General features: G+C 40.6%; 1 protein-coding gene across 1 annotated transcript in view; it reads right to left on the bottom strand.

The window, feature by feature from the left end:
* Window positions 1-1681: 1681 nt before the first annotated feature.
* Window positions 1682-26298, bottom strand: part of LOC139750716 (zinc finger protein-like 1 homolog) — a 118645-nt gene continuing 94028 nt past the window's right edge. Inside the window, exons 5-6 of the mRNA XM_071665391.1 lie at window positions 21575-21824; window positions 1682-9319 (exon numbers count right to left, since the gene is read on the bottom strand). Of these exons, the coding sequence (XP_071521492.1) occupies window positions 9127-9319; window positions 21575-21824 (443 nt within the window). The 3' untranslated portion in view covers window positions 1682-9126. The remainder of the gene's footprint in view (window positions 9320-21574; window positions 21825-26298) is intronic.

Below are 26298 nucleotides of genomic sequence, written 5' to 3'. Positions count from 1 at the left end.
TCGCTACCCTTTCTAAACAGCCCACCTCCCACTCTTCTCATGCCACAAGCATCTTTTGCGCAATCCATCACTGATTCCCTAAATACATCCCATTCCTCCCCCACTCCCCTTACTTCCATTGTTCTCACCTTTTTCCATTCTGTACACAGTCTCTCCTGGTACTTCCCCACACAGGTCTCCTTCCCAAGCTCACTTACTCTCACCACCTTCTTCACCCCAACATTCACTCCTCTTTTCTGAAAACCCATACTAATCTTCACCTTAGCCTCCACAAGATAATGATCAGACATCCCTCCAGTTGCACCTCTCAGCACATTAACATCCAAAAGTCTCTCTTTCGCACGCCTGTCAATTAACACGTAATCCAATAACGCTCTCTGGCCATCTCTCCTACTTACATAAGTATACTTATGTATATCTCGCTTTTTAAACCAGGTATTCCCAATCATCAGTCCTTTTTCAGCACATAAATCTACAAGCTCTTCACCATTTCCATTTACAACACTGAACACCCCATGCATACCAATTATTCCCTCAACTGCCACATTACTCACCTTTGCATTCAAATCACCCATCACTATAACCCGGTCTCGTGCATCAAAACCGCTAACACACTCATTTAGCTGCTCCCAAAACACTTGCCTCTCATGATCTTTCTTCTCATGCCCAGGTGCATATGCACCAATAATCACCCACCTCTCTCCATCAACTTTCAATTTTACCCATATTAATCGAGAATTTACTTTCTTACATTCTATCACATACTCCCACAACTCCTGTTTCAGGAGTATTGCTACTCCTTCCCTTGCTCTTGTCCTCTCACTAACCCCTGACTTCACTCCCCAGACATTTCCAAACCACTCTTCCCCTTTACCCTTGAGCTTCGTTTCACTCAGAGCCAAAACATCCAGGTTCCTTTCCTCAAACATACTACCTATCTCTCCTTTTTTCACATCTTGGTTACATCCACACACATTTAGGCACCCCACTCTGAGCCTTCGAGGAGGATGATCACTCCCCGCGTGACTCCTTCTTCTGTTTCCCATTTTAGAAAGTTAATACAAGGAGGGGAGGATTTCCGGCCCCCCGCTCCCGTCCCCTCTAGTCGCTTTCTTGAAACAACTATGGATAGAAATAATTTAAGTGCAGAGTATCTGAGTTATGAGACATATGAGACTAAGACTGTAGGTAATTCAGAATCTAATGTTTGTGAATTTTTGTTTTGACATTAGTGACCGAGTTACATGATTACATAAAGAAAATCAGCGTAATTTTGTTGAGGAGGAAAATATCATGGTTTATCAAGCAGAAAAATTGTTTGATTAATTTCTTAAACCCTATTGGTGCAGTTTGAATATCTTCAAACAAGCATTCATACCAACTGAATGTGAAATTTGAATTTACCACATAGCTACAGAGGAAAGTTTCCCTTTATTGTGACACTTGAGGAAATCTTATGCATGTTCTTGAAACAACTACCAGATCTGCATGAATGTTGCCATCTGTGTTCCACAGTCAAACCTATTTTTTTTTCTTTTCATACCTTAGCTGACTGACCTCATAAATGCAGTGTTTAGAGTATATATTTTCAAGAAATTAACAGTGTGACAGTTTGTAGATTATTCTTAATGTGACTTCCTTAATGTAGTGAAGGATAAGCTGTAAGAATGAAAATCAAGTAAAAATAAGGACCTTTATTTTTCATTAAAAAATTGCCAACTTTGCAAAAACACATTTAGGAGCTATATAAAGACTGTAAGACATCTTTTTATATCTTGTATATTGCCAAATGAATCTATTTATTTTGTAAAGATTTTGGCCTTTTAGTTTTGCCTTTATTCATGAATTTCCTGGAGAAAACTTTTCTTTTAATTATCCTTATATTTTTGATGAAAACCTTATTTTTCACTGAAAACCTTATTTTTCACTGTCCAATATCACTCAAATGCAGAAAATACAGCTTCTATGTATATTGAAAAAGTAATACAAAAAGTCAAATTCATAACTTTATTTTATGGTACATGACATTTTCAGGAACAAATCAAAAAATGAAATGGCCTGTGAAAGGGTTAAAGATGATGTAAAATGTCATTTTCAAACTATATTTCCTTTTACAATAGATATTTCTCCAGTTTGTCAATTAATATTGGGGATTTATCAACAGGTTGATCATATATTGCTTCCTGTAACAGCTTTGAGTGAGTTCAGTGAAATAACATGATGTAATTATCACCTAATGTTACAGACTGATGTAAGCATCTCAGTAATCACAGTAGAGGCAAGGCATAGTGAAAGAATGACAGTAAATATATGATGCAAGAGTTATGCTGACTCAAGTGTTCACTGTAAGGTGTGGATCTAACTAAATATTTGGGAAACAAATACCATGGTAATTTGATAACTCTTTTGGCAGTTATTCTAGCCTTGAGAGAGCTTGCCATGCTGAAGTAGTGTGTGTAGAAATTCATGGGTAGAGAGCTGGGGTCAGTAGTTGAGATGTAAAGTGGGTAAAGATATGATTAGCTGATAAGCTATAAGAGCCAATATCATTGGATACAGGTGTGAATAAAGGAAGATTCACCCCAGAACCTAAGGACAGTGGGTCAGATATTCATTACAAGCTTGGGGCATTCCAAAGATCTCTCATCTTGTCATTACAAGTATCTGAGCAGAACAAGCATCAACTGACATAGCTGAGTTGTTGACACACCATCCTGAAGTCTTACCATTAGTAATAACTTACCTACAGAATGGCTTTACCACCAATAATTGTTTTTTCTTCATTTGTAACAAAGTTCTACTTTGATTTTCCTTTAGTGATAATTCATGTTTGTTAAGAGATGAACCATGGAGTAAAAGTGATAGGGGAGAAAGAATATTTCCCACGTATTCTCCGTGTGTCATAGAAGGCGACTAAAGGGGATGGGAGCGGGGAGCTGGAAACCCTCCCCTCCTTGTATTTAACTTTCTAAAAGGGGAAACAGAAGAGGGAGTCATGCGGGGAGTGCTCATCCTCCTCAAAGGCTCAGACTGGGGTGTCTAAATGTGTAAGCCTGTGGCATTAGAAAGGTGGGCAGATTAGAAAGGGTAGTAAGTGGTGGGATGGAGAAGTAAGATTGTTGGTGAAAGAGAAGAGAGAGGCATTCGGACAATTTTTGCAGGGAAATAGTGCAAATGACTGGGAGATGTATAAAAGAAAGAGGCAAGAGGTCATGAGAAAGGTGCAAGAGGTAAAAAAGAGGGCAAATGAGAGTTGGAGTGAGAGAGTATCATTAAATTTTTGGGAGAATAAAAACATGTTTTGGAAGGAGGTAAATACAGTGCATGGATGGGGTTGTTGGGCAGGTGAATGCAAGAGTTTTGGAGAGAGGGGTAAGTATGCAATCTGTTGTGGATGAGAGGGAATGGGAAGTGAGTCAGTTGTTGTTCGATGATGATACAGTGCTGGTAGCTGATTTGGGTGAGAAACTGCAAAAGTTGGTGACTGAGTTTGTTAAAGGAGAGATAGGTAGTATGTTTGAGGAAAGGAGCCTGGATGTTTTAGCTCCCAGTGAAACAAAGCTCAAGGGCAAAGGGGAAGAGTGGTTTGGGAATGTCTTGGGAGTAAAGTCAGGGGTTAATGAGAGGATAAGAGCAAAGGAAGGAGTAGCACCACTCCTGAAGCAGGAGTTGTGGAAATATGTGATAGAGTGTAAGAAAGTAAACTCTACATTGATATGGGTAAAACTGAAAGTGGAAGGAGAGAGATGGGTGATTATTAGTGCATGAGCACCTGGTCGTGAGAAGAGAGATCATGAGAGGCAAATGTTTTGGGAGCAGCTGAGTGTGTGTGTTAGTAGCTTTGATGCACGAGACCAGGCCATAGTGATGGGTGATTTGAATGTAAAGGTGACTAATATGGCAGTTGAGGGTATAACTGGTGTACATGGGGTGTTCAGTGTTGTAAATGGAAATGGTGAAGAGCTTGTGGATTTGTATGCCAAAAAAGGACTGGTGATTGGAATACCTGGTTTAAAGAGATATACATAAGTATATGTATGTGAGTAAGAGAGATGGCCAGAGGGCCTTACTGGATTATGTGTAAATTGATAGGGGTGTAAAAGAGAGACTGTTGGATGTTAATGTGCTGAGAGGGGCAGCTGGAAGGATGTCTGATCGCTATCTTGTGGAGGCAAAGGTGAAGATTTGTAGAGGTTTTCAGAAAAGAAGAGAAAATGTTGGGGAAAGTAGAGTGGTGAGAGTAAGTGAGCTTGGAAAGGAGACTTGTGTGAGGAAATAACAGGAGAGATTGAGTGCAGAATGGCAAGAGGTGAGAGCAAATGAAGTAAGGGGAGTGAGGGAGGAGTGGGATATATTTTGGGAAGCAGTGATGGCTTGTGCAAAAGATGCATGTGGCATGAGAAAGGTGAGAGGTGGGCAGATTAGAAAGGGTAGTGAATGGTGGGATGAAGAAGTAAGATTGTGGGTGAAAGAGAAGAGAGAAGCTTTTGGATGATTTTTGCAAGGAAGTAATGCAAATGACTGGGAAAGGTATAAAAGAAAGTGGCAGGAGGTTAAGAGAAAGGTGCAAGAGGTGAAAAAGAGGGCAAATGAGAGTTGGAGTGAGAGAGTGTCATTAAATCTTAGGGAGAATAAAAAGATGTGATTAGGAATACCTGGTTTAAAAAGAGAGATATACATAAGTATATGTATGTAAGTAAGAGAGATGGCCAGAGAGCATTATTGGATTACGTATTAATTGATAGGTGCATGAAAGAGAGACCTTTGGATGTTAATGTGCTGAGAGGGGCAACTGGAGGGATGTCTCATCATTATCTTGTGGGGGTGAAGGTGAAGATATGTGGAGGTTTTCAGAAAAGAAGAGAGAATGTTGGGGTGAAGAGGGTGGTGAGAGTAAGTGAGCTTAGAAAAGAGACTTGTGTGAGGAAGTACCAGAAGAGATTGAGTGCAAAATTGAAAAAGGTGAGAGCAAGGGATGTAAGGGGAGTGGACGAGAAATGAGATGGTTGTTTAATTTGTTTATGGATGGGGTTGTTAGGGAGGTAAATGCAAGAGTTTTGGAAAGAGGGGCAAGTATGAAGTCTGTTGGGGATGAGAGAGCTTGGGAAGTGAGTCAGTTGTTGTTCGCTGATGATACAGCGCTGGTGGCTGATTCATGTGAGAAACTGCAGATGCTGGTGACTGAGTTTGGAAAAGTGTGTGGAAGAAGAAAGTTAAGAGTAAATGTGAATAAAAGCAAGGTTATTAGGTACAGTAGGGTTGAGGGTCAAGTCAATTGGGAGGTGAGTTTGAATGGAGAAAAACTGGAGGAAGTGAAGTGTTTTAGATATCTGGGAGTGGATCTGGCAGCGGATGGAACCATGGAAGCGGAGGTGGATCATAGGGTGGGGGAGGGGGCGAAAATCCTGGGGGCCTTGAAGAATGTGTGGAAGTCGAGAACATTATCTCGGAAAGCAAAAATGGCTATGTTTGAAGGAATAGTGGTTCCAACAATGTTGTATGGTTGCGAGGCGTGGGCTATGGATAGAGTTGTGCGCAGGAGGATGGATGTGCTGGAAATGAGATGTTTGAGGACAATGTGTGGTGTGAGGTGGTTTGATCGAGTGAGCAACGTAAGGGTAAGAGAGATGTGTGGAAATAAAAAGAGCGTGGTTGAGAGAGCAGAAGAGGGTGTTTTGAAGTGGTTTGGGCATATGGAGAGGATGAGTGAGGAAAGATTGACCAAGAGGATATATGTGTCGGAGGTGGAGGGAACAAGGAGAAGAGGGAGACCAAATTGGAGGTGGAAAGATGGAGTGAAAAAGATTTTGTGTGATCGGGGCCTGAACATGCAGGAGGGTGAAAGGAGGGCAAGGAATAGAGTGAATTGGAGCGATGTGGTATACCGGGGTTGACGTGCTGTCAGTGGATTGAATCAAGGCATGTGAAGCGTCTGGGGTAAACCATGGAAAGCTGTGTAGGTATGTATATTTGCGTGTGTGGGCGTATGTATATACATGGGTATGGGGGGGGGTTGGGCCATTTCTTTCGTCTGTTTCCTTGCGCTACCTCGCAAACGCGGGAGACAGCGACAAAGTATAATAAATATAAAAAATAATAAATAATAAGTGATTCGTCAAAGTGTTAAGACTGAGTATGTGATAGCTGTTGCTGAGTCAAGAAAGTCCCTAATTGTAATGAGTTTGTGTAAAGTCACAGAGTTAGGAAAAGTTGTATGTAACCAGAATGTATTTTTTTCTTTTTCTAATTTCTTATTTCAGCTGCAAGATACAGGTGGTGAGAAGGCATGTGATTTTATGAGTACAGCCAGTGGAGAGGGTACAAACTCTTGTGAGCAGCTGGTTTGATGAGATGTGAGGTGTTCCAGTCTACAAGTGATCTAATATTCAACCATGGTCATGTCTGAGGACATGGGTAGCATCAGATGCATTGCAGTCACTCACTGATGGCACCAGGACCAAAGGGAGATATGAAAATCCCAAGGATCTGGTGGAAGCCTTGTGAGGAACCAAAGACAGTTGAAAATGTACTAGACATCTACCTTAAATTCTATAGCACTTGGTCATATCCCGTAAAACAGTTGGCATATATCAACTACTCAAGCCAATCTGTCATTGTATTTCATGGACAAATTAGGTTGTATATAATCAGGGTTTTAGTTTTGATATATCTTCTTTTATTCTGCCTAAGTAACTTATTAGATTTGCTGAATTTGAGTTTACCTTTTGATGACACCTTCACATTGAGCAAAACAGGGCAATAGATGACCCCCCTATGAATTGCAATCCTAGGTGTAACAACCTTTACGTAAACCCTCAATTACCACATCACTGCCATTGCTACATTTAAATTTCTTTTATCACTGTTTGCCAAAGTCTTGCAAAAGTAAAGTAGCACCAGGAATAAACAAAGAACAGCCTCAATTATTCAAATCCACTCTTGCTGTCATGTATAATGAACCACAACTACATCCCCTCCATTTACAGCCTATTATGACAAATCATTCAGTGGTTCTCCCAGTCACTTTTTATGTCTTACTTAAGCCCAATGACAGCACACAGCCACCAGTATACAGTACCACATCACTCTAATTCTCTGTAACCCATGCAAGCCTCACCCTCTTGCATGCCTAGGCCCCAGTAACACAGAGCCTCTCTCATTCCAACCTTACATCTCCTTAGTCTTCCCCTCACCCTTACTCTCTCCACTTCTCACACATGAGTCCTCACTGTCAGTCTCTCTCCCCACATCCTCTCCTTATGTCCAAACCATTTCAGCACACTTGCTCACCTCTCAATCATAATGCACTTACTACCATATCTCTCTCTTAAACAGTTATTCCTTACGTGATCAACCCTCCTTAAATCACACTGTCCTTGGGCATTATATTTCCTACTATTCACCTTTAACACTCTTTAACATCCTGGGCTCATGATTAACATCTACACAGCACTGTTGGGGCTACCATATCATCAAACATACTCATCTTCATCCTCACAGACACAGACCTTTCTTTTCATACACTCTTCAATGCACCAAAGATTCTTGTCCCTCACCCACCCTATGGTTCACTTCAGCTCCCATAGTTCCACCTACTGCCATGTCCATTCCCAAGTACCTAAAACAATACTACCTCCAAGTTCTCTCCATCTAAACTTAAATTCAAATAAATGTGACAATGATATATTCTTACTTTCTCCTTTCCAAGATTTTCCAAAAACTCAGGTGCCAGCTTCCACAGTTTCTCACTAAATTCTAACACCAGACCTGTGTTATCTGCAAAAAAGCAACTCTCATTCTCTTAATCCCCCCTAACATACAGTAGATCAGCCAATCTCTCCAAAACCCTTGTATTTACCCACCCTCACCGTCCTAACCATAAAAAGACTAAAAACCATGGTGACATTACAAACCCTTGATGCAGACCTACCTTCACTTGGAAACATTCACCCTCCTCCCTTCCAACTAACACATGTACCTTACTCTCCCAATAAAACTCCTCACTATAACTATTTGCTTTTCCTAACACCATATATCTATGGCAACTTCGATAAGGCATCTCTGTCAACCCCACTAAACCATACACTTTCTCCTAATCTATTAATGCAACCTCATACAAATTCTTCTATTTCTCCAAGTAGTTTTCAAGTAAATTCTTTACAGCAAACAAGTGGTTCACACATCTTCCACCATTCCTGAAGCCACAGTGCTGCTCCCCAATTTCATGCTCTGTGCATGCCATCAGCTTCTCAATCACCACTCTCCCATACACCTTACCAGGTAAACTCAGCAAACTTACACTTTTGTGATTTAGGCATTCAGTCTTAAAAGGAGACAGTTGCAGGTAGTGGTTCATGGATGGTGATCCTATTCTTAGGGAAGATAGTGAGATTACCTAGAAGGTATTATTGGCATCTGACCTTCATCCTAGGAAAAAATAAAAAATCCTTTCCACAGTTCACTTGGCTGACTCCTGGTTTGCAGAAATGATCACAATATAGATTGCACAATTATTTTGAAACAAAATCAGTAGAGTATTCATATTAGGACCAGCTATGTCGCTACAGAAAATCTTTGAGGATATGTTGTGGAGAAACCATATAGAGAAGTATATCAACCACTTACAAAAATTGTATCTTTTTTTAGGCATACCACTATTATCAACAGGCAATCACTTAATCTCACTGAACCATAATTTGCAGCAATTGGTCATGCAGTTTTACAAATCCTATTTTCAGAAATGGCTTCTTTACTGAGTCTTTTATTCATGTATTATCCGTATATGTAATGTTTATCTTAAATGTTTTAAAACTCACTCTGCTATTGTACATCTCCAGTATCGCTTCAGGAACATGATGTCATCAACAAAAATAAAATTTCATCCTCTTATGCATATCAACAACTGATTTTCCTTTCTTTATGCTTTTATTATAAAAATTGTTTTAAATAAGAGAGAAATCTGAGGTTACTCCCAAGTTAGTTTACAATTTCAATACATTCATACCTACGTAAACGTAAGAAAACTTGATGATGAAAGTGCAACAAGCAAAATACTGCTTACACTTTAGGTCTCCCTGTTAAATCAAATCTAGGTATTTATTTCATTTATGTTTACAGTAGCCTTCCTTATTCTTCTCCAACATGGATATTGGGGTAATTAAATGGGTCAAGTAATGGATCATTATCTGATGCTCCATGTCCCAAGTATGATAAAACTACTAATAATGTCACACAACCTAGTACTACCAACATTATTATCATACGTCGTTTTCCTCCTAACAGCCTTTGATGGTGACGTGATGGTGGACGACTCATTGTTCTGAAAAAGAATAAGAGGACAGGGGTCAAATGTGGGTTTTTGATAACTTTAGTATTTCAACTTCTTGAAATATCATACATAAAGGTAAATTAATCACTCAGCCAGAATCACTGCAATTTGAAACAGGTTTTGAGGTTGGCTTATTTACATATCACATAAAAATGTCTCAAGTCATCAACTATCTTAAAAATAAGTCCTTTTAAACACTCTTATCATCCCAGTAATGGAGTGGGAGAGTGGGTGAAATGCAATACTTTGAGGTGGTTTGGGCATGTGGAAAGAAATGCAAGATGGAGAGTTTACAAGGAGTGTATGATGTTACAATAAAAGAGGTTGGTGTGAGACAAAGACCACCTGTGACACAGAAAAATAGAGTGGAGGAGTAATGGAGGAGAGAATTTGTGGTAGAATGCACAAAATGGTGCATGCAAGGACTACAATAAGTGGAGATTCTTTTGCTGTGGCTGCCCCCTTGATGGGAGTTCAAGGAGGGAATGGGCATCAGAGTTATGTGGACCCCCGTCGTGCAGCGATCAGTGTTCCTGACCATGACATATTCATGGGCCGCCCAGGGTCAAGTGAATTGGTATGAATCGTGGTGTAGCAGTTAGTCCACAGTCAACCCAGCCGATCATTCACCCCCAGAGGTTTGTCGATAAAAAAAAGGGTAGCTGGTTCAGGCTAGGGTACATATGCAGCAATAATGAGATGGCCTTGATTAGGGCCTTAGTTGCCCATGTGGTCTTATTCTTGTTTTGTAGATACACAGATGAATAGAACTGCCATGTATAAAGCATTGACACTAAAGTCCTCATCCACAGCCAAATCCTCCAAAATTGACTTGCATATACAAAGTGAGTGACCATGCCCTATGATCTTACCTGAAGACATGGTCTCATCATTGCAGCAATAAACATATTGGTGCAATGATGGGATGTGCTGATAGCTACCAAAACATCTGGCTTATTTGAAGAATGATGGTAAAGGGCCAGTACAACTTTTCAAGGGCTAGTCACCATCAAAATGTTCACAACTATATAATCATTGTTTTGCCCAAGCTCTGATAAGGGAAAGGTGTACAATACAAAAAATGGGAAATATACAGTAAAGAGCAATTATGCATGAATACATCAATTTTCTAAGCACATTTTGGCCTTAAACAGGGCATAATTTTTAAACATACATGTATTTAGATTTTCAACTAAAATACACTAAAACCTAAATAACTGCATCATAGACAATTTTTGTCATGTACCAAGTCCCCCTTGCCCCTATTTGGTGCTGAAAATAAAAGAAACATAAAGGTATAGCTTGATTTTACTATATAAAAAGAATGCTAACTGAAAAAAGGCAAAAGGCAAGGCACCACACCAGGAGGGCAAGGTGTCACACCTGGCTGAAATATACTGGGCAAAGAACTGTCAGTATACCAGCTGGAGCAAAGAAACATTCCAGATACAAGTACAGCTCATCTACGTTTTCTTAAATACCCGATTGATGACACTGAGATTGAGATCTCAATCTTACAAAAGAGAAGCTTGAGACAAGAGCCATACCACATGAAGGATATATGCACACCTGTGACAGAACAGTGACAAAAGTTACCTACTATTCATCAGCACTTTGTGGGCCTAAGCTACTTTTTAGCTTCAGTTCGTCTTGTGCTTGTAACAAACACTATGGAAGAAAAGAAAAGAAGTACCTACAAATGAATACCCATGACGAGATTTAATCATAATAGCAAGGCTACTGTGGATAAGACTTTTCTTCTTAATTTTTCAGGGACTGATTTGAGCCACATGTCAGGTATTCTTTAAACATTTCTGTCTTGCACAATGCATGTTTCTTATTCCTCTTGACAGTATACAGAACAGTTGTTCTAGCTTCCTGGTTAGGTCGTCATTTATTTTGTTTGATCCATTTCTAATAAGTCCCATGGTATTTTGAACTCAGTGACTTCTTTGTTCAGAGACTTTTAATTTTAACACATATTTTACATCTTCAGTTTGTTTCCCTGCATAGATTATCTTATATCTTTCTCTTCTTTCAATAGTATATAGTTGCAATTCTCTTAGTTCAAATGTCATAGATTATTTCATATCTTTCTCTTCTTTCCATACTATACAGTTTTGCGGTACTTTCAGTTCATGTGTTCCATCCCTTCAATTTTGTTTGTGAACTACTTCTGCAATCTCTAAACTGTTTCTCTATATCTCTAAAAATCTCTATAATTTTTTCAGTCCTGAACATACAACACACCAGTATTGTATCAACACTCTATAGAAAATTCCTCACAATTTTCCTCTATCCTTTGACGGTTCTGTAATTTCACCTCTTGACTCAATGAACATAATTGGTACAATTGTAATATCCACTCTATCTTGGAAATCCAAAACTACAGAAATAGGTAATTCTGCCTCTGAGAACTGGGAGTCATATATAGATGTTGAAATTACTTTTCTTCCAAACAGTTGCACCATTTATACAAAGGACTGATCCAGTCTTATATAAAATTCTGCACTCACATCTGGAATGGCTCTAGTTCTGTACCCTTATTTGGCAGAGTTGAGGCGAATGCATTTAGACTTATAGTCTCCCAGGTTAACTTCAAAACTTAACCCACTCACCTTAGGTCACAACATTTGTTCATTCTCCCTCTTCTATAGGTATTACTTTGGTTTTTGCTCCCTAGAACTGGCTGCTAGTTTTTGGTTTTTGCTCCCTAGAACTGGCTGCTAGTGTGTCCCCTCCACTAGCTAGACCACGTAGTACCAAGCTGCTGCATCACATGATTACTACGTGGCCATTGGTAAGTCAAGGGGAGGCCATTTTGGTAACAGTTTCTTTCCCTAAACCTTGAAACTTTGAGGCTCCCTACACTCTTATAGCCTTCCCAATAACTAAGACCAGGCAGATTTTAAAAGACAGGTTTTTAACTTCCTGTAAAATTCATATATACTTTCCATTGTCTCATCTTTTTCCATTTCATTAACCTCTCTATATTTCAACTGAGGACCGACTTTGATGTGGACTTTTGTCAGTGAATGAAACCTCAATGGTAAAAAAAATATATACATTACACACTCTCATCAATAGGTTTCTATCTCTTGTCGGGAAAGTTCTCTGAGTCATACCATCAATCACTTTACTTGAGTGTTATATTCTCAATATGCTCTCTAAAATCTAGTTACTCATTTACAATGAAAACAAAATTTTTATACATTTGTCCCAGATTTTTTATATTTGTCCTGCTCCCTATCACTCCCTGTTGAAGTGGTAGAACACAGATGGTATTAGGATGAGAATGAGTGGAGAAGATTAACTGGGAGGCCAGTGACTGACAGATTTCCATGTCTACCTGGCATTTGATGAGAAAGTGAGAAAAGGTATGATGGTATTTATGATATATTTTGGAGTTAGGGAGACTGATCTGGTGAGTACATGAGGGTGAAAAAATTTTGTATTTTCTTTGGCTACAGATCTTTTAACTTATATCTAACATCACTCAAAATCTTTTTCAATCCATCCATCCATCTCCAATTTGGTATCCTCCTTCTCCTAGTCCCCTACACTTCTGATATGAATGAGAATATCCTTTTTGTGTCAACCTCCCTACACATATTTTCTCAATATGTCCAAACCATTTCAGCACACCCTCTTCAGCTCTCTCAAGCACACACTTTTTATTGCCACATCTTTCTCTTACCCTTTCATTACTTATTTGATCAACCACCTCATACCACAAATTGCCCTTAAATATTTCATTTCCAATATATCCACCCTCCTCTGTACAACCTCATCTATTGCCCATGCCTCACATTCATACAACACCTCTACCATACCTTCAAACAGCATCACTTTTGCCCTTCCAGTTAACGATCCCTCTTTCCACACATTCTTCATTGCTCCAAGAATCTTTGCCTCCTTACTAATCTTATCACTCACTTCTGCTTCCATGGTTCTATGTGCTGCCATGAGCACTACCAGTTATGTAAAATACTTTAAATCTTCCAAACTTTCTCCATTCAAACTCACACCCCAACCAACATGTGCCTTTACCCTGCTAAACCTAAAAACCTTACTTTAATTCACATTCACTCTCAATTTCCTCCTTTAACAGACTCTTCCTAACTCAGTCACCAACTTCTGCAGTTTCTCACTCAAACCTACCACTAGTGTTGTGTCAGCCGCAAATAATAACTGGCTCACTTTCCAGGCTTCCTCATTCCCAACAGACTGATGTACTTCCCACTCTCACCAAGATTCTTCATTTACCTCCCTCACCATCCCATCAAACAAATTAAACAGCCATGGTGACATCACACAGCCCTGCCACACCACCAACCTTCACTGCAACCATTCACTCTTCTCTTCCTACTTGTACACATGCCTTAAATCCTTGACAGAAATTTCTCACTGCTTCTATTAGCTTTCCTCTTACACCATATGTTCATAAGACCTTCCACAAAGTATCTCTATCAACTCGATCATGCTTTCTCCAAACCCATAAATGCCACATACAAATCCATCTGTTTCTCTGTATTTCTCATATTCTTTAAAGCAAACACCTGATCCACACATCCACCATCACTTCTGATACCACACTGTTCCTCCCCAGTCTGATGCTCAGTGCATGCCTTTACACTCTTGATCACAACTCTCCCATACAACTTACCAGTTTTTTTTTTTTTTTTTATACTTTGTCGCTGTCTCCCGCGTTTGCGAGGAAGCGGAAGGAAACAGACGAAAGAAATGGCCCAACCCCCCCCATACACATGTACATACACACGTCCACACACGCAAATATACATACCTACACAGCTTTCCATGGTTTACCCCGGACGCTTCACATGCCTTGATTCAATCCACTGACAGCACGTCAACACCTGTATACCACATCGCTCCAATTCACTCTATTCCTTGACCTCCTTTCACCCTCCTGCATGTTCAGGCCCCGATCACACAAAATCCTTTTCACTCCATCTTTCCACCTCCAATTTGGTCTCCCTCTTCTCCTCGTTCCCTCCACCTCCGACACATATATCCTCTTGGTCAATCTTTCCTCACTCATTCTCTCCATGTGCCCAAACCATTTCAAAACACCCTCTTCTGCTCTCTCAACCACGCTCTTTTTATTTCCACACATCTCTCTTACCTTTACGTTACTTACTCGATCAAACCACCTCACACCACACATTGTCCTCAAACATCTCATTTCCAGCACATCCATCCTCCTGCGCACAACTCTATCCATAGCCCACGCCTCGCAACCATACAACATTGGAACATTGGAACCACTATTCCTTCAAACATACCCATTTTTGCTTTCCGGGATAATGTTCTCGACTTCCACACATTTTTCAAGGCTCCCAAAATTTTCGCCCCCTCCCCCACCCTATGATCCACTTCCGCTTCCATGGTTCCATCCGCTGACAGATCCACTCCCAGATATCTAAAACACTTCACTTCCTCCAGGTACACTCAACAAACTTATAACACTGCAGTCTGAACACTCACCTCTGTCTCCCTTGCCTTTATACAGTGGCAATATACAACATGCATTCCACTAATCCCCAGGCACCTTAACATGATCCATATATAAACTGAAAATCCTAACTAACCACAGTACAATTACCCTCTTTCTTAAGCAACTCAACGGCAATATAATCCACTCCAGCCTCCTCACCACATTTCATCTTCCACAAGGCTTTCACCACTTTCTTCTTCATCAAACCATTACACTATCTACATATTCAGAGAAATACTGGATAAAATAGGTGAAATTAATAATGTTCTTACCAAGAATTCGTAATATCTTAAGTTCATAACAATCAACATAAAATCAATAAAATGAAATGGTAAATTGTATCTTTTATATATTTTTTCTACACAGTCTTCTTCAGTAAGATGTTTACTGATGAATGAATTAATAATCATCTAAATATTCAGAAAAATGTGAGAAAACAGGTATGGAAGTCTTACCAGGCTAAGCGATCATTCAGTGAGCCTGTGTGACTGGCTATGTGAATTTGAGTTTGTGCATATTCTTCATATAAAGGATCAAGTTAGGAAAATGCAAAACAGGAATATAAGATGCATAAGAAATCACAACACCAGCATATTTTCTTTCTATACTTGATCATCACTTCCTAAGTTAGCAATGTAGCACCAGGATCACACGAAGAAATGTCACATCCATACACAACTTCATAGCTATACATTTTTATTTGACATTTTTTTCAAAAAAACTTACTTTTGTCACATTGCTATTTCACTCAAACCTCACATGTTGAAATTTGATGTATTATCTCCACTCATGCCAAGTATGATTTCCTATTTATTTATTTATTTATATCTATTTTGCTTTATCGCTGTCTCCCGCGTTAGCGAGGTAGTGCAAGGAAACAGACGAAAGAATGGCCCAACCCGCCCACATACACATGTATATACATACCTGTCCACACGTGCACAATATACATACCTATACATCTCAATGTACATATATATATACACACACAGACATATACATATATACACATGTACATAATTCATACTGTCTGCCTTGATTTGTTCCCATCGCCACCTCGCCACACATGGAATAACAACCCCCTCCCCCTCATGTGTGCGAGGTAGCGCTAGGAAAAACACCAAAGGCCACATTCGTTCACACTCAGTCTCTAGCTGTCATGTAATAATGCACCGAAACCACAGCTCCCTTTCCACATCCAGGCCCCACACACTTTGCATGGTTTACCCCAGACGCTTTACATGCCCTGGTTCAATCCATTGACAGCACGTCGACCCCGGTATACCACATCATTCCAATTCACTCTATTCCTTGCACGCCTTTCACCCTCCTGCATGTTCAGGCCCCGATCACTCAAAATCTTTTTCACTCCATCTTTCCACCTCCAATTTGGTCTCCCACTCCTCCTCGTTCCCTCCACCTCTGACACATATATCCTCTTGGTCAATCTTTCCCCACTCATTCTCTCCATGTGACCAAACCATTTCAAAACACCCTCTTCTGCTCTCTCAACCACACTCTTTTTATTTCCACACATCTCTCTCACCCTTACATTACTTACTCGATCAAACCACCTCACACCACATATTGTCCTCAAACATCTCATTTCCAGCACATCCACCCTCCTGCGCACAACTCTATCCATAGCCCACGCCTCGCAACCATACAACATTGTTGGAACCACTATTCCTTCAAACATACCCATTTTTGCTTTCCGAGATAATGTTCTCGACTTCCAAACATTCTTCAAGGCTCCCAGAATTTTCGCCCCCCTCCCCCACCCTATGATTCACTTCCGCTTCCATGGTTCCATCCGCTGCCAGATCCACTCCCAGATATCTAAAACACTTCACTTCCTCCAGCTTTTCTCCATTCAAACTTACCTCCCAATTGACTTGACCCTCAACCCTACTGTACCTAATAACCTTGCTCTTATTCACATTTACACTTAACTTTCTTCTTTCACACACTTTACCAAACTCAGTCACCAGCTTCTGCAGTTTCTTACATGAATCAGCCACCAGCGCTGTATCAGCGAACAACAACTGACTCACTTCCCAAGCTCTCTCATCCACAACAGACTGCATACTTGCCCCTCTTTCCAAAACTCTTGCATTCACCTCCCTAACAACCCCATCCATAAACAAATTAAACAACCATGGAAACATCACACCCCTGCCGCAAACCTACATTCACTGAGAACCAATCACAGTGAATGATTTACTAAACATGGTATATATTTTTCTACTTAAAAACAATGCTTCATTCATAAAGTTTTCTGATATAAAAAAATCACATTCTGTTTTATCTAATGGTAAAGTCAGGGGTTAGTGAGAGGACAAGAGCAAGGGAAGGAGTAACAGTACTGAAACAGGAGTGATAGGAGTATGTGATAGAGTGTAAGAAAGTAAACTCTAAATTGATATGGGTAAAACTGAAAGTGGATGGAGAGATATGGGTGATTATTGGTGCATATGCACCTGGGTATGAGAAGAAAGATCATGAGAGGCAAGTGTTTTGGGAGCAGCTGAGTGAGTGTGTTAGTAGTTTTGATGCACAAGACCAGATTATAGTGATGGGTGATTTCAATGCAAAAGTGAGTAATGTGGCAGTTGAGGGAATAATTGGTGTACATGGGGTGTTCAGTGTTGTAAATGGAAATGGTGAAGAGCTTGAAGATTTATGTGCTGAAAAAGGAATGGTGATTGGGAATACCTGGTTTAAAAAGAGAGATATACATAAGTATACGTGAGTAAGTAGGACATATGGCCAGAGAGCGTTACTGGATTACGTGTTAATTGATAGGCGCGCGAAAGAGAGACTTTTGAATGTTAATGTGCTGAGAGGTGCAACTGGAGGGATGTCTGATCATTATCTTGTGGAGGCGAAGGAGAAGATTTGTAGAGGTTTTCAGAAAAGAAAAGAGAATGTTGGGGTGAAGAGAGTGGTGAGAGTAAGTGAGCTTGAGAAGGAGACTTGTGTGAGGAAGTACCAGGAGAGACTGAGTACAGAATGGAAAAGGGTGAGAACAAAGGACATAAGGGGAGTGGGGGAGGAATGGGATGTATTTAGGGAATCAGTGATGGATTGCGCAAAAGATGCTTTTGGCATGAGAAGCGTGGGAGGTGGGCAGATTAGAAAGGGTATTGAGTGGTGGGATGAAGAAGTAAGATTATTAGTGAAAGAGAATAGAGGCATTTGGACGATTTTTGCAGGGAAATAATGCAAATGAGAGGGAGATGTATAAAAGAAAGAGGCAGGAGGTCAAGAGAAAGGTGCAAGAGGTGAAAAAGAGGGCAAATGAGAGTTGGGGTGAGAGAGTATCATTAAATTTTGGGGAGAATAAAAAGATGTTTTGGAAGGAGGTAAATAAAGTGTGTAAGACAAGGGAATCAATGGGAACTTCAGTGAAGGGGGCTAGTGGGGAGATGATAACAAGTAGTGGTGATGTGAGAAGGATATGGAGTGAGTATTTTGAAGGTTTGGTGAATGTGTTTGATGATAGAGTGGCAGATATAGGGTGTTTTGGTCGAGGTGGTATGCAAAGTGAGAGGGTTAGGGAGAATGATTTGGTAAACAGAGAAGAGGTGGTAAAAGCTCTGTGGAAGATGAAAGCTGGCAAGGAAGCGGGTTTGGATGGTATTGCAGTGGAATTTATTAAAAAAGGGGATGACTGTTTTGTTGACTGGTTGGTAAGGTTATTTAATGTATGTATGACTCATGGTGAGGTGCCTGAGGATTGGCAGAATGCATGCATAGTGCCATTGTACAAAGGCAAAGGGGATAAGAGTGAGTGCTCAAATTACAGAGGTATAAGTTTGTTGAGTATTCCTGAGAAATTATAAGGGAGGGTATTGATTGAGAGGGTGAAGGCATGTACAGAGCATAAGATTGGGGAAGAGCAGTGTGGTTTCAGAAGTGGTAGAGGATGTGTGGATCAGGTGTTTGCTTTGAAGAATGTATGTGAGAAATACCTAGAAAAGCAAATGGATTTGTATGTAGCATTTATGGATCTGGAGAAGGCATAAGATAGAGTTGATAGAGATGCGCTGTGGAAGGTATTAAGAATATATGGTGTGGGAGTTAAGTTGTTAGAAGCAGTGAAAAGTTTTTATTGAGGATGTAAGACATGTGTACGTGTAAGAAGAGAGGAAAGTGATTGGTTCTCAGTGAATGTTGGTTTGCGATAGGGGTGTGTGATGTCTCCATGGTTGTTTGATTTGTTTATGGATGGGGTTGTTAGGGAGGTGAATGGAAGAGTTTTGGAAAGAGGGGCAAGTATACAGTCTGTTGTGGATGAGAGAGCTTGGGAAAAGAGTCCGTTGTTGTTTGCTGATGATCCAGCGCTGGTGGCTGATTCAGGTGAGAAACTGCAGAAGCTGGTGACTGAGTTTGGTAAAGTGTGTGAAAGAAGAAAGCTGAGAGTAAATGTGAATAAGAGCAAGGTTATTACATACAGTAGGGTTGAGGGACAAGTCAACTGGGAGGTAAGTTTAAATGGAGAAAAACTGGAGGAAGTGAAGTGTTTTAGATATCTGGGAATGGATTTGGCAGCAGATGGAACCATGGAAGCGGAAGTGAATCATAGGGTGGGGGAAGGGGCGAAAGTTCTGGGAGCGTTAAAGAATGTGTGGAAGTCGAAAACATTATCTCGGAAAGCAAAAATGGGTATGTTTGAAGGAAAAGTGGTTCCAACAATGTTATATGGTTGCGAGGCGTGGGCAATAGATAGAGTTGTGCGGAGAAGGGTAGATGTGTTGAAAATGAGATGTCTCAAGACAATATGTGGTGTGGTAATAAAAAGAGTGTGGTTGAGAGAGCAGAAGAGGGTGTTTTGAAATGGTTTGGTCACATGGAGAGAATGAGTGAGGAAAGATTGACCAAGAGGATATATGTGTCGCAGGTGGAGGGAATGAGGAAAAGTGGGAGAACAAATTGGAGGTGGAAAGATGGAGTGAAAACGATTTTGAGTGATCGGGGCCTGAACGTGCAGGAGGGTGAAAGGCATGCAAGGAATAGAGTGAATGGGAAAGATGTGGTATACCAGGGTCGACGTGCTGTCTATGGATTGAACCAGGGCATGTGAAGCATCTGGGGTAAACCATGGAAAGTTCTGTGGGGCCTGGATGTGGAAAGGGAGATGTGGTTTCGGTGCATTATACATGACAGCTAGAGACTGAGTGTGAACGAATGTGGCCTTTGTTGTCTATTCCTAGCGCTACCTTGTGCACATGTGGGGGCAGGGGGTTGTTATTTCATGTGTGGCGGGATGGCGATGGGAATGAATAAAGGCAGACAGTATGAATTATGTACATGTGTATATATGTGAAGGGTTTTTATCGAGGATGTAAGGCATGTGTACGTGTAGGAAGAGAGGAAAGTGATTGGTTCTCAGTGAATGTAGGTTTGCGGCAGGGGTGTGTGGTCTCCATGGTTGTTTAATTTGTTTATGGATGGGGTTGTTATGGAGGTAAATGCAAGAGTTTTGGAAAGAAGGGCAAGTATGAAGTCTATTGTGGATGAGAGAGCTTGGGAAGTGAGTCAGTTGTTGTTCGCTGATGATACAGCGCTGGTGGCTGATTCATGTGAGAAGCTGCAGAAGCTGGTGACTGAGTTTGGTAGGGTGTGTGAAGGAAGAAAGTTAAGAGTAAATGTGAATAAGAGCAAGGTTATTAGGTACAGTAGGGTTGAGGGTCAAGTCAATTGGGAGGTAAGTTTGAATGGAGAAAAACTGGAGGAAGTAAAGTGTTTTAGATATGTGGGAGTGGATCTGGCAGCGGATGGAACCATGGAAGCGGAAGTGGATCATAGGGTGGGGGAGGGGGCGAAAATCCTGGGAGCCTTGAAGAATGTGTGGAAGTCGAGAGCATTATCTCGGAAAGCAAAAATGGGTATGTTTGAAGGAATAGTGGTTCCAACAATGTTGTATGGTTGCGAGGTGTGGGCTATGATAGAGTTGTGCGCAGGAGGATGGATGTGCTGGAAATGAGATGTTTGAGGACAATGTGTGGTGTGAAGTGGTTTGATCGAGTAATTAACGTAAGGGTAAGAGAGATGTGTGGAAATAAAAAGAGCGTGGTTGAGAGAGCAGAAGAGGGTGTTTTGAAATGGTTTGGGCACATGGAGAGAATGAGTGAGGAAAGATTGACCAAGAGGATATATATGTCAGAGGTGGAGGGAACGAGGAGAAGTGGGAGACCAAATTGGAGGTGGAAAGATGGAGTGAAAAAGATTTTGTGTGATCGGGGCCTGAACATGCAGGAGGGTGAAAGGAGGGCAAGGAATAGAGTGAATTGGATCGATGTGGTATACCGGGGTTGACGTGCTGTCAGTGGATTGAACCAGGGCATGTGAAGCGTCTGGGGTAAACCATGGAAAGCTGTGTAGGTATGTATATTTGCGTGTGTGGATGTATGTATATACATGTGTATGGGGGTGGGTTGGGCCATTTCTTTCGTCTGTTTCCTTGCGCTACCTCGCAAATGCGGGAGACAGCGACAAAGCAAAATAAAGAAAAAAGTATATCTGTATATGTCTGTGTGTGTATATATATGTATATGTTGAGATTTATAGGTATGTATATTTGCATGTGTGGATGTGTATATATACATGTGTATGTGGGTGGGTTGGGCCATTCTTTTGTCTGTTTCCTTGAGCTACCTCGCTAATGCAAGAGACAGCGACAAAGTAAAATAAAAATAAAAAAATAAAAACAAATAACATCTCACCTCCACCATCTGCTGAACCATTCTATGGCTGATCTCCTCTTATACTTATTTTCATCATCATCAACATCTACATCATCATTTACAAGAAGTCGCATTTCTGATGATGATCCTTTACGAGCTACACTACTTTTAGTACTGTGATGAGCATCTCTAAACTGGGATGGAGTGATGGGGGGATCTTCAATGGCTGTAACTCGCACACCAGTTTTGCCATTTCCACCAACAGTACCCCCATTGTTGCTACTGCTGCCTGAAATGTCATCAGAACAGAGAGAGAGAAGGTAGATTTCAATAGCAAAATCTAAGGGTTCAAGAAAAATCTAACGAGGGTAATGAAAAATGTTCATTATGATTATACCAAAAGGTGTGAATATATCATTTTAAACAAGTTGGAAAAGAACTTATATGAGAATTATCTTAAAAATTTTTTTCACACCTAACCAAAAGGTCAAAGAAGTATACAAGGGCCTTGAAAAATATTTCTCTAAATTTACTATAAACCTGTATACAATTTTCATTTATATATTCCCATCCTTCCATTAATCTAGCATCAATTTTAAACCCATTTACATGGCATAGATAAAGCACTTCCAGGTATGCTTCATGTGACTGTACATAATTTCAGAGATGTAGAGTCTCTCAACCTACAGGATGGCTTATAGCAGGAACACCTAGTTTCAAGGAGCAGATTTAATACACTGCTATACTTCCTAAATTCAATTTTTCCTACCTTTATAAACCATCATTTCTCTCTCTGTCTAGTTTATATCTCCATAATACAATATAGCTTTCATGTTATGCCATATACAAACATTTAACTGTAACACATTCCTTAGCCCACATCAATCAAGCAAGAGGTAATAATCCATTTCTATAGTTTTCTATACTATTAATCTTACAGCTAATTTAAATACCTTCATTCACACAAACTTTTAACCCTTAAATGGGGGCTAATATCAAATGATATTTACTTATATAATGGTAGCTAACATCAAATGATTTCTCCGCTCCCCCTACCTCTGTCTAAATTTTCAACTGACTTAAGGTACCATTTCTCTTCTTTTTTTCACCTGAGAAGGCACAGGCAACTGAGGCCCTAGTCAATGCCATCTCATTAATGATTCTCTCTCTCTCTCTCTCTCTCTCTCTCTCTCTCTCTCTCTCTCTCTCTCTCTCTCTCTCTCGGCCTCAATTGCCTCTTGTGCCACCTTAACCAAAATAAGAAAAAATATAATGGCACCATAAGTCACCTGGATATTTAGACTGGGGCAGGAAGAGTGAAGAAAGCAATCGATGTTAGCTTCCATCATATAAGTAAATTCTCCAGGATAATTTGAATTGTTGTCTCCATTAAATATTTGTAAAGGTAGATATTCTATCTTATTCATAATTAGCCCTGGACCAAAATCTGTGATTGAGTCCTGGTATTACCAATGACCCTTCTAAAGGTGCGTGCAGCCCAAGACAGGGATGTATAGACACCTGCGGAGTGCAAAGTTCTTTGACAAGACTATCCTCCCAATAATAAAGCCTCATTGAAGGTGACAGTTCACTTGTGGTGTAACCTTTTTGAGGCAGAGTCTGGTAGCACCTACAGAAACATCTGGGGTAAACCATGGAAAGGTATGAGGGGCCTGGATGTGTATAGGAAGTTGTAGTTTCAGTGCATTACAAATGACAGCTAAAGACTGAGAGTGAGCAAATGTGGCCTTATTTTGTCTGTTTTCCTGGTGCTACCTCGCTGAACCAGGGGGCAGCAATGCTGTTTCCTGTGGGATGGGGTAGTGCCAGGAATGGATAAAGGCTAGCAAGAACAGGTACACCACCGTTTTCTGGCACTCTTGGTTCCAAAGCATTCCCGGATTAACAATTTTGCTGGACCAACCATGGCCACGTAATGACAATTCATCAACACACCTCTATCCCACTGATCATACATCTCCCATGTGTCTAAAATATAGCATGGACTGCTAGAAATTTAAATTAAATTTTATTATCATCATTATTATACTTTGTTGCTGTCTCCCGCGTTAGCGAAGTAGCGCAAGGAAACGGACGAAAGAATGGCCCAACCCACTCATATATAAATGTATATACATACACGTTCACACACGCATATATACATACCAAAACATTTCAACATATACATACATATACATACACAGACATATATGTATAATCACATGTACATCATTCATACTTGCTGACTTTATTCATTCCCATCGCCACCCTGCCACACATGAAATGACACCTCCCCTCCCCCTACATGCGTGCGAGGTTGCACTAAGAAAAGACAACAAAGGCCACATTCGTTCACACTGAAACCACAGCTCCCTTTCCACATCCAGGCCCCATAAAAGTTTCCATGGTTTATCCCAGACGCTTCACATGCCCTGGTTCAATCCATTGACAGCATATTGAATCCAGTATACCACGCCTTTCACCCTCCTGCATGTTCAGGCCCCGATCGCTCAAAATCACTTTCACTCCATCCTTCCACCTCCAATTTGGTCTTACACTTCTCATTTCCTCCACCTCTGACACATATATTCTCTTTGTCAATCTCTCCTCAATTATTCTCTCCATGTGACCAAACCATTTCAACATACCCTCTTCTCCTTTCAACCAAACTCTTTTTATTACCACACATCTCTCTTACCCTTTCCTTATTTACTCGATCAAACCACTTCACACCATATACTGTCCTCAAATATCTCATTTCCAACACATCCACCCTCCTCCGAACAACCCTATCTATAGCCCATGCCTCGCAACCATATAACACTGTTGGAACCACTATATTCGTCAAACATACCCAGTTTTGCTTTCCTAGATAATTTTCTCGCCTTCCACACATTCTTCAACTCTCCCAGAACCCTTATCCCCTCGCCCACCCAGTGACTCATTTCCGCTTCCATGGTTCCATCAGCTGTTAAATCCACCCCCAGATATCTAAAACACTTCACTTCCTCCAGTTTTTCTCCATTCAAACTTACCTCCCAATTAAATTGTCCCACAACCCTACTATACCTAATAACCTTGCTGTTACTCGCATTTATTCTCAGCTTTCTTCTTTCACACACTTTACCAAACTCAGTCACCAGCTTCTGAAGTTTCTCATCCGAATCAGCCACCAGTGCTGTATCATCATCGAACAACAACTGACTCACTTCCCAAGCCCTCTAATCCACAACAGACTGCATACTTGCCCCTCTCTCCAAAACTCTTCCATTCACCTCCCTAATAACCCCATCCATAAACAAATTAAACAACAATGGACACATCACACACCCCTGACACAAACCAACATTCACTGGGAACCAATCACTTTCCTCCCTTCCTACTTGTACACATGCCTTACATCCTCGATAAAAACTTTGCTTCTAGCAACTTGCCTCCCACACCATATACTCTTAATACTAATACCTTCCACAGAGTATCTCTATCAACTCTATCACATGCCTTCTCCAGATCCATAAATGCTAAATCCAAATCCAAATTTGATTTTCTAAGTATTTTTCACATACATTCTTCAAAGCAAACACCTGATCCACATATCCTCTACCACTTCTGAAACCACACAGCTCTTCCCCAATCTGATGCTCTGTACATGCCTTCACCCTCTCAATCAATACCCTCCCATACTATTTCCCATGAATACTCAACAAACTTATACCTCTGTAATTTGAACACACATCTTTATCCCCTTTGCAATTCACCATGAGCCATACATACACTAAATATCCTCACCAACCAGTCAACAACATAGTCACCCCCTTTTTTAATAAATTCCACTACAATACCACCCAAACCTGCTGCCTTGCCGGCTTTCATCTTCCGCAAAGCTTTTAACCCCTCTCACTTCACACACCACCTCAACCAAAACACCGAATATCTGCCACTCTATCATCCAACACATTCAACAAACCCTCAAAATACTCACTCCATCTCCTTCTCACATCATCACAACTTGTCATTACCTCCCCATTAGCCTCCTTTACCGATGTTCCCATTTGTTCTCTTGTCCTTCCAAAACATCTTTTTATTCTCCCTGAAACTGAAAGAAACTCTCATGTGCCCTCTTTTTCACCTCTTGCACCTCTCTTCACCTCTTACCTCTTTCTCTTATACATCTCCCACTCATTTGCACTACTTCTCTGAAAAATCATCCAAATGCCTCTCTCTTCTCTTTCACTAATAATCTTACTACTTCATCCCACCACTCATTACCCTTTCTAATCTACAAACCTCCCATGCTTCTCATGCCACAAGCATCTTTTGCGCAAGCCATCACTGCTTCCCTAAATACATCCCATTCCTCCCCCACTCCCCTTACATCCTTTGCTCTCACCTTTTTCCATTCTGCATTCAGTCTCTCCTGGTACTTCCTCACACAAGTCTCCTTCCCAAGCTCACTTACTCTCACCATTCTCTTCACCCCAACATTTTCTCTTCTTTTCTGAAAACCTCTACAAATCTTCACCTTCACCTCTCCAAGATAATGAGCAGACATCCCTCCAGTTGCACCTCTCAGCACATTAACATCCAAAAGTCTCTCTTTCACACGCCTATCAATTAACACAAAATCCAATAATGCTCTCTGGCCACCTCTCCTACTTACATACGTACATTTCTATAAATCTCTCTGTTTAAACCAGGTATTCCCAATAACCAGTCCTTTTTCAGCACACAAATCCACAAGCTCTTCACCATTTCCATTTATA

This window comes from Panulirus ornatus, chromosome 10 (genome assembly GCF_036320965.1).
Source record: "Panulirus ornatus isolate Po-2019 chromosome 10, ASM3632096v1, whole genome shotgun sequence".
Taxonomy (NCBI): domain Eukaryota; kingdom Metazoa; phylum Arthropoda; class Malacostraca; order Decapoda; family Palinuridae; genus Panulirus; species Panulirus ornatus.
This window is presented reverse-complemented; position numbering and strand designations above follow the sequence as displayed.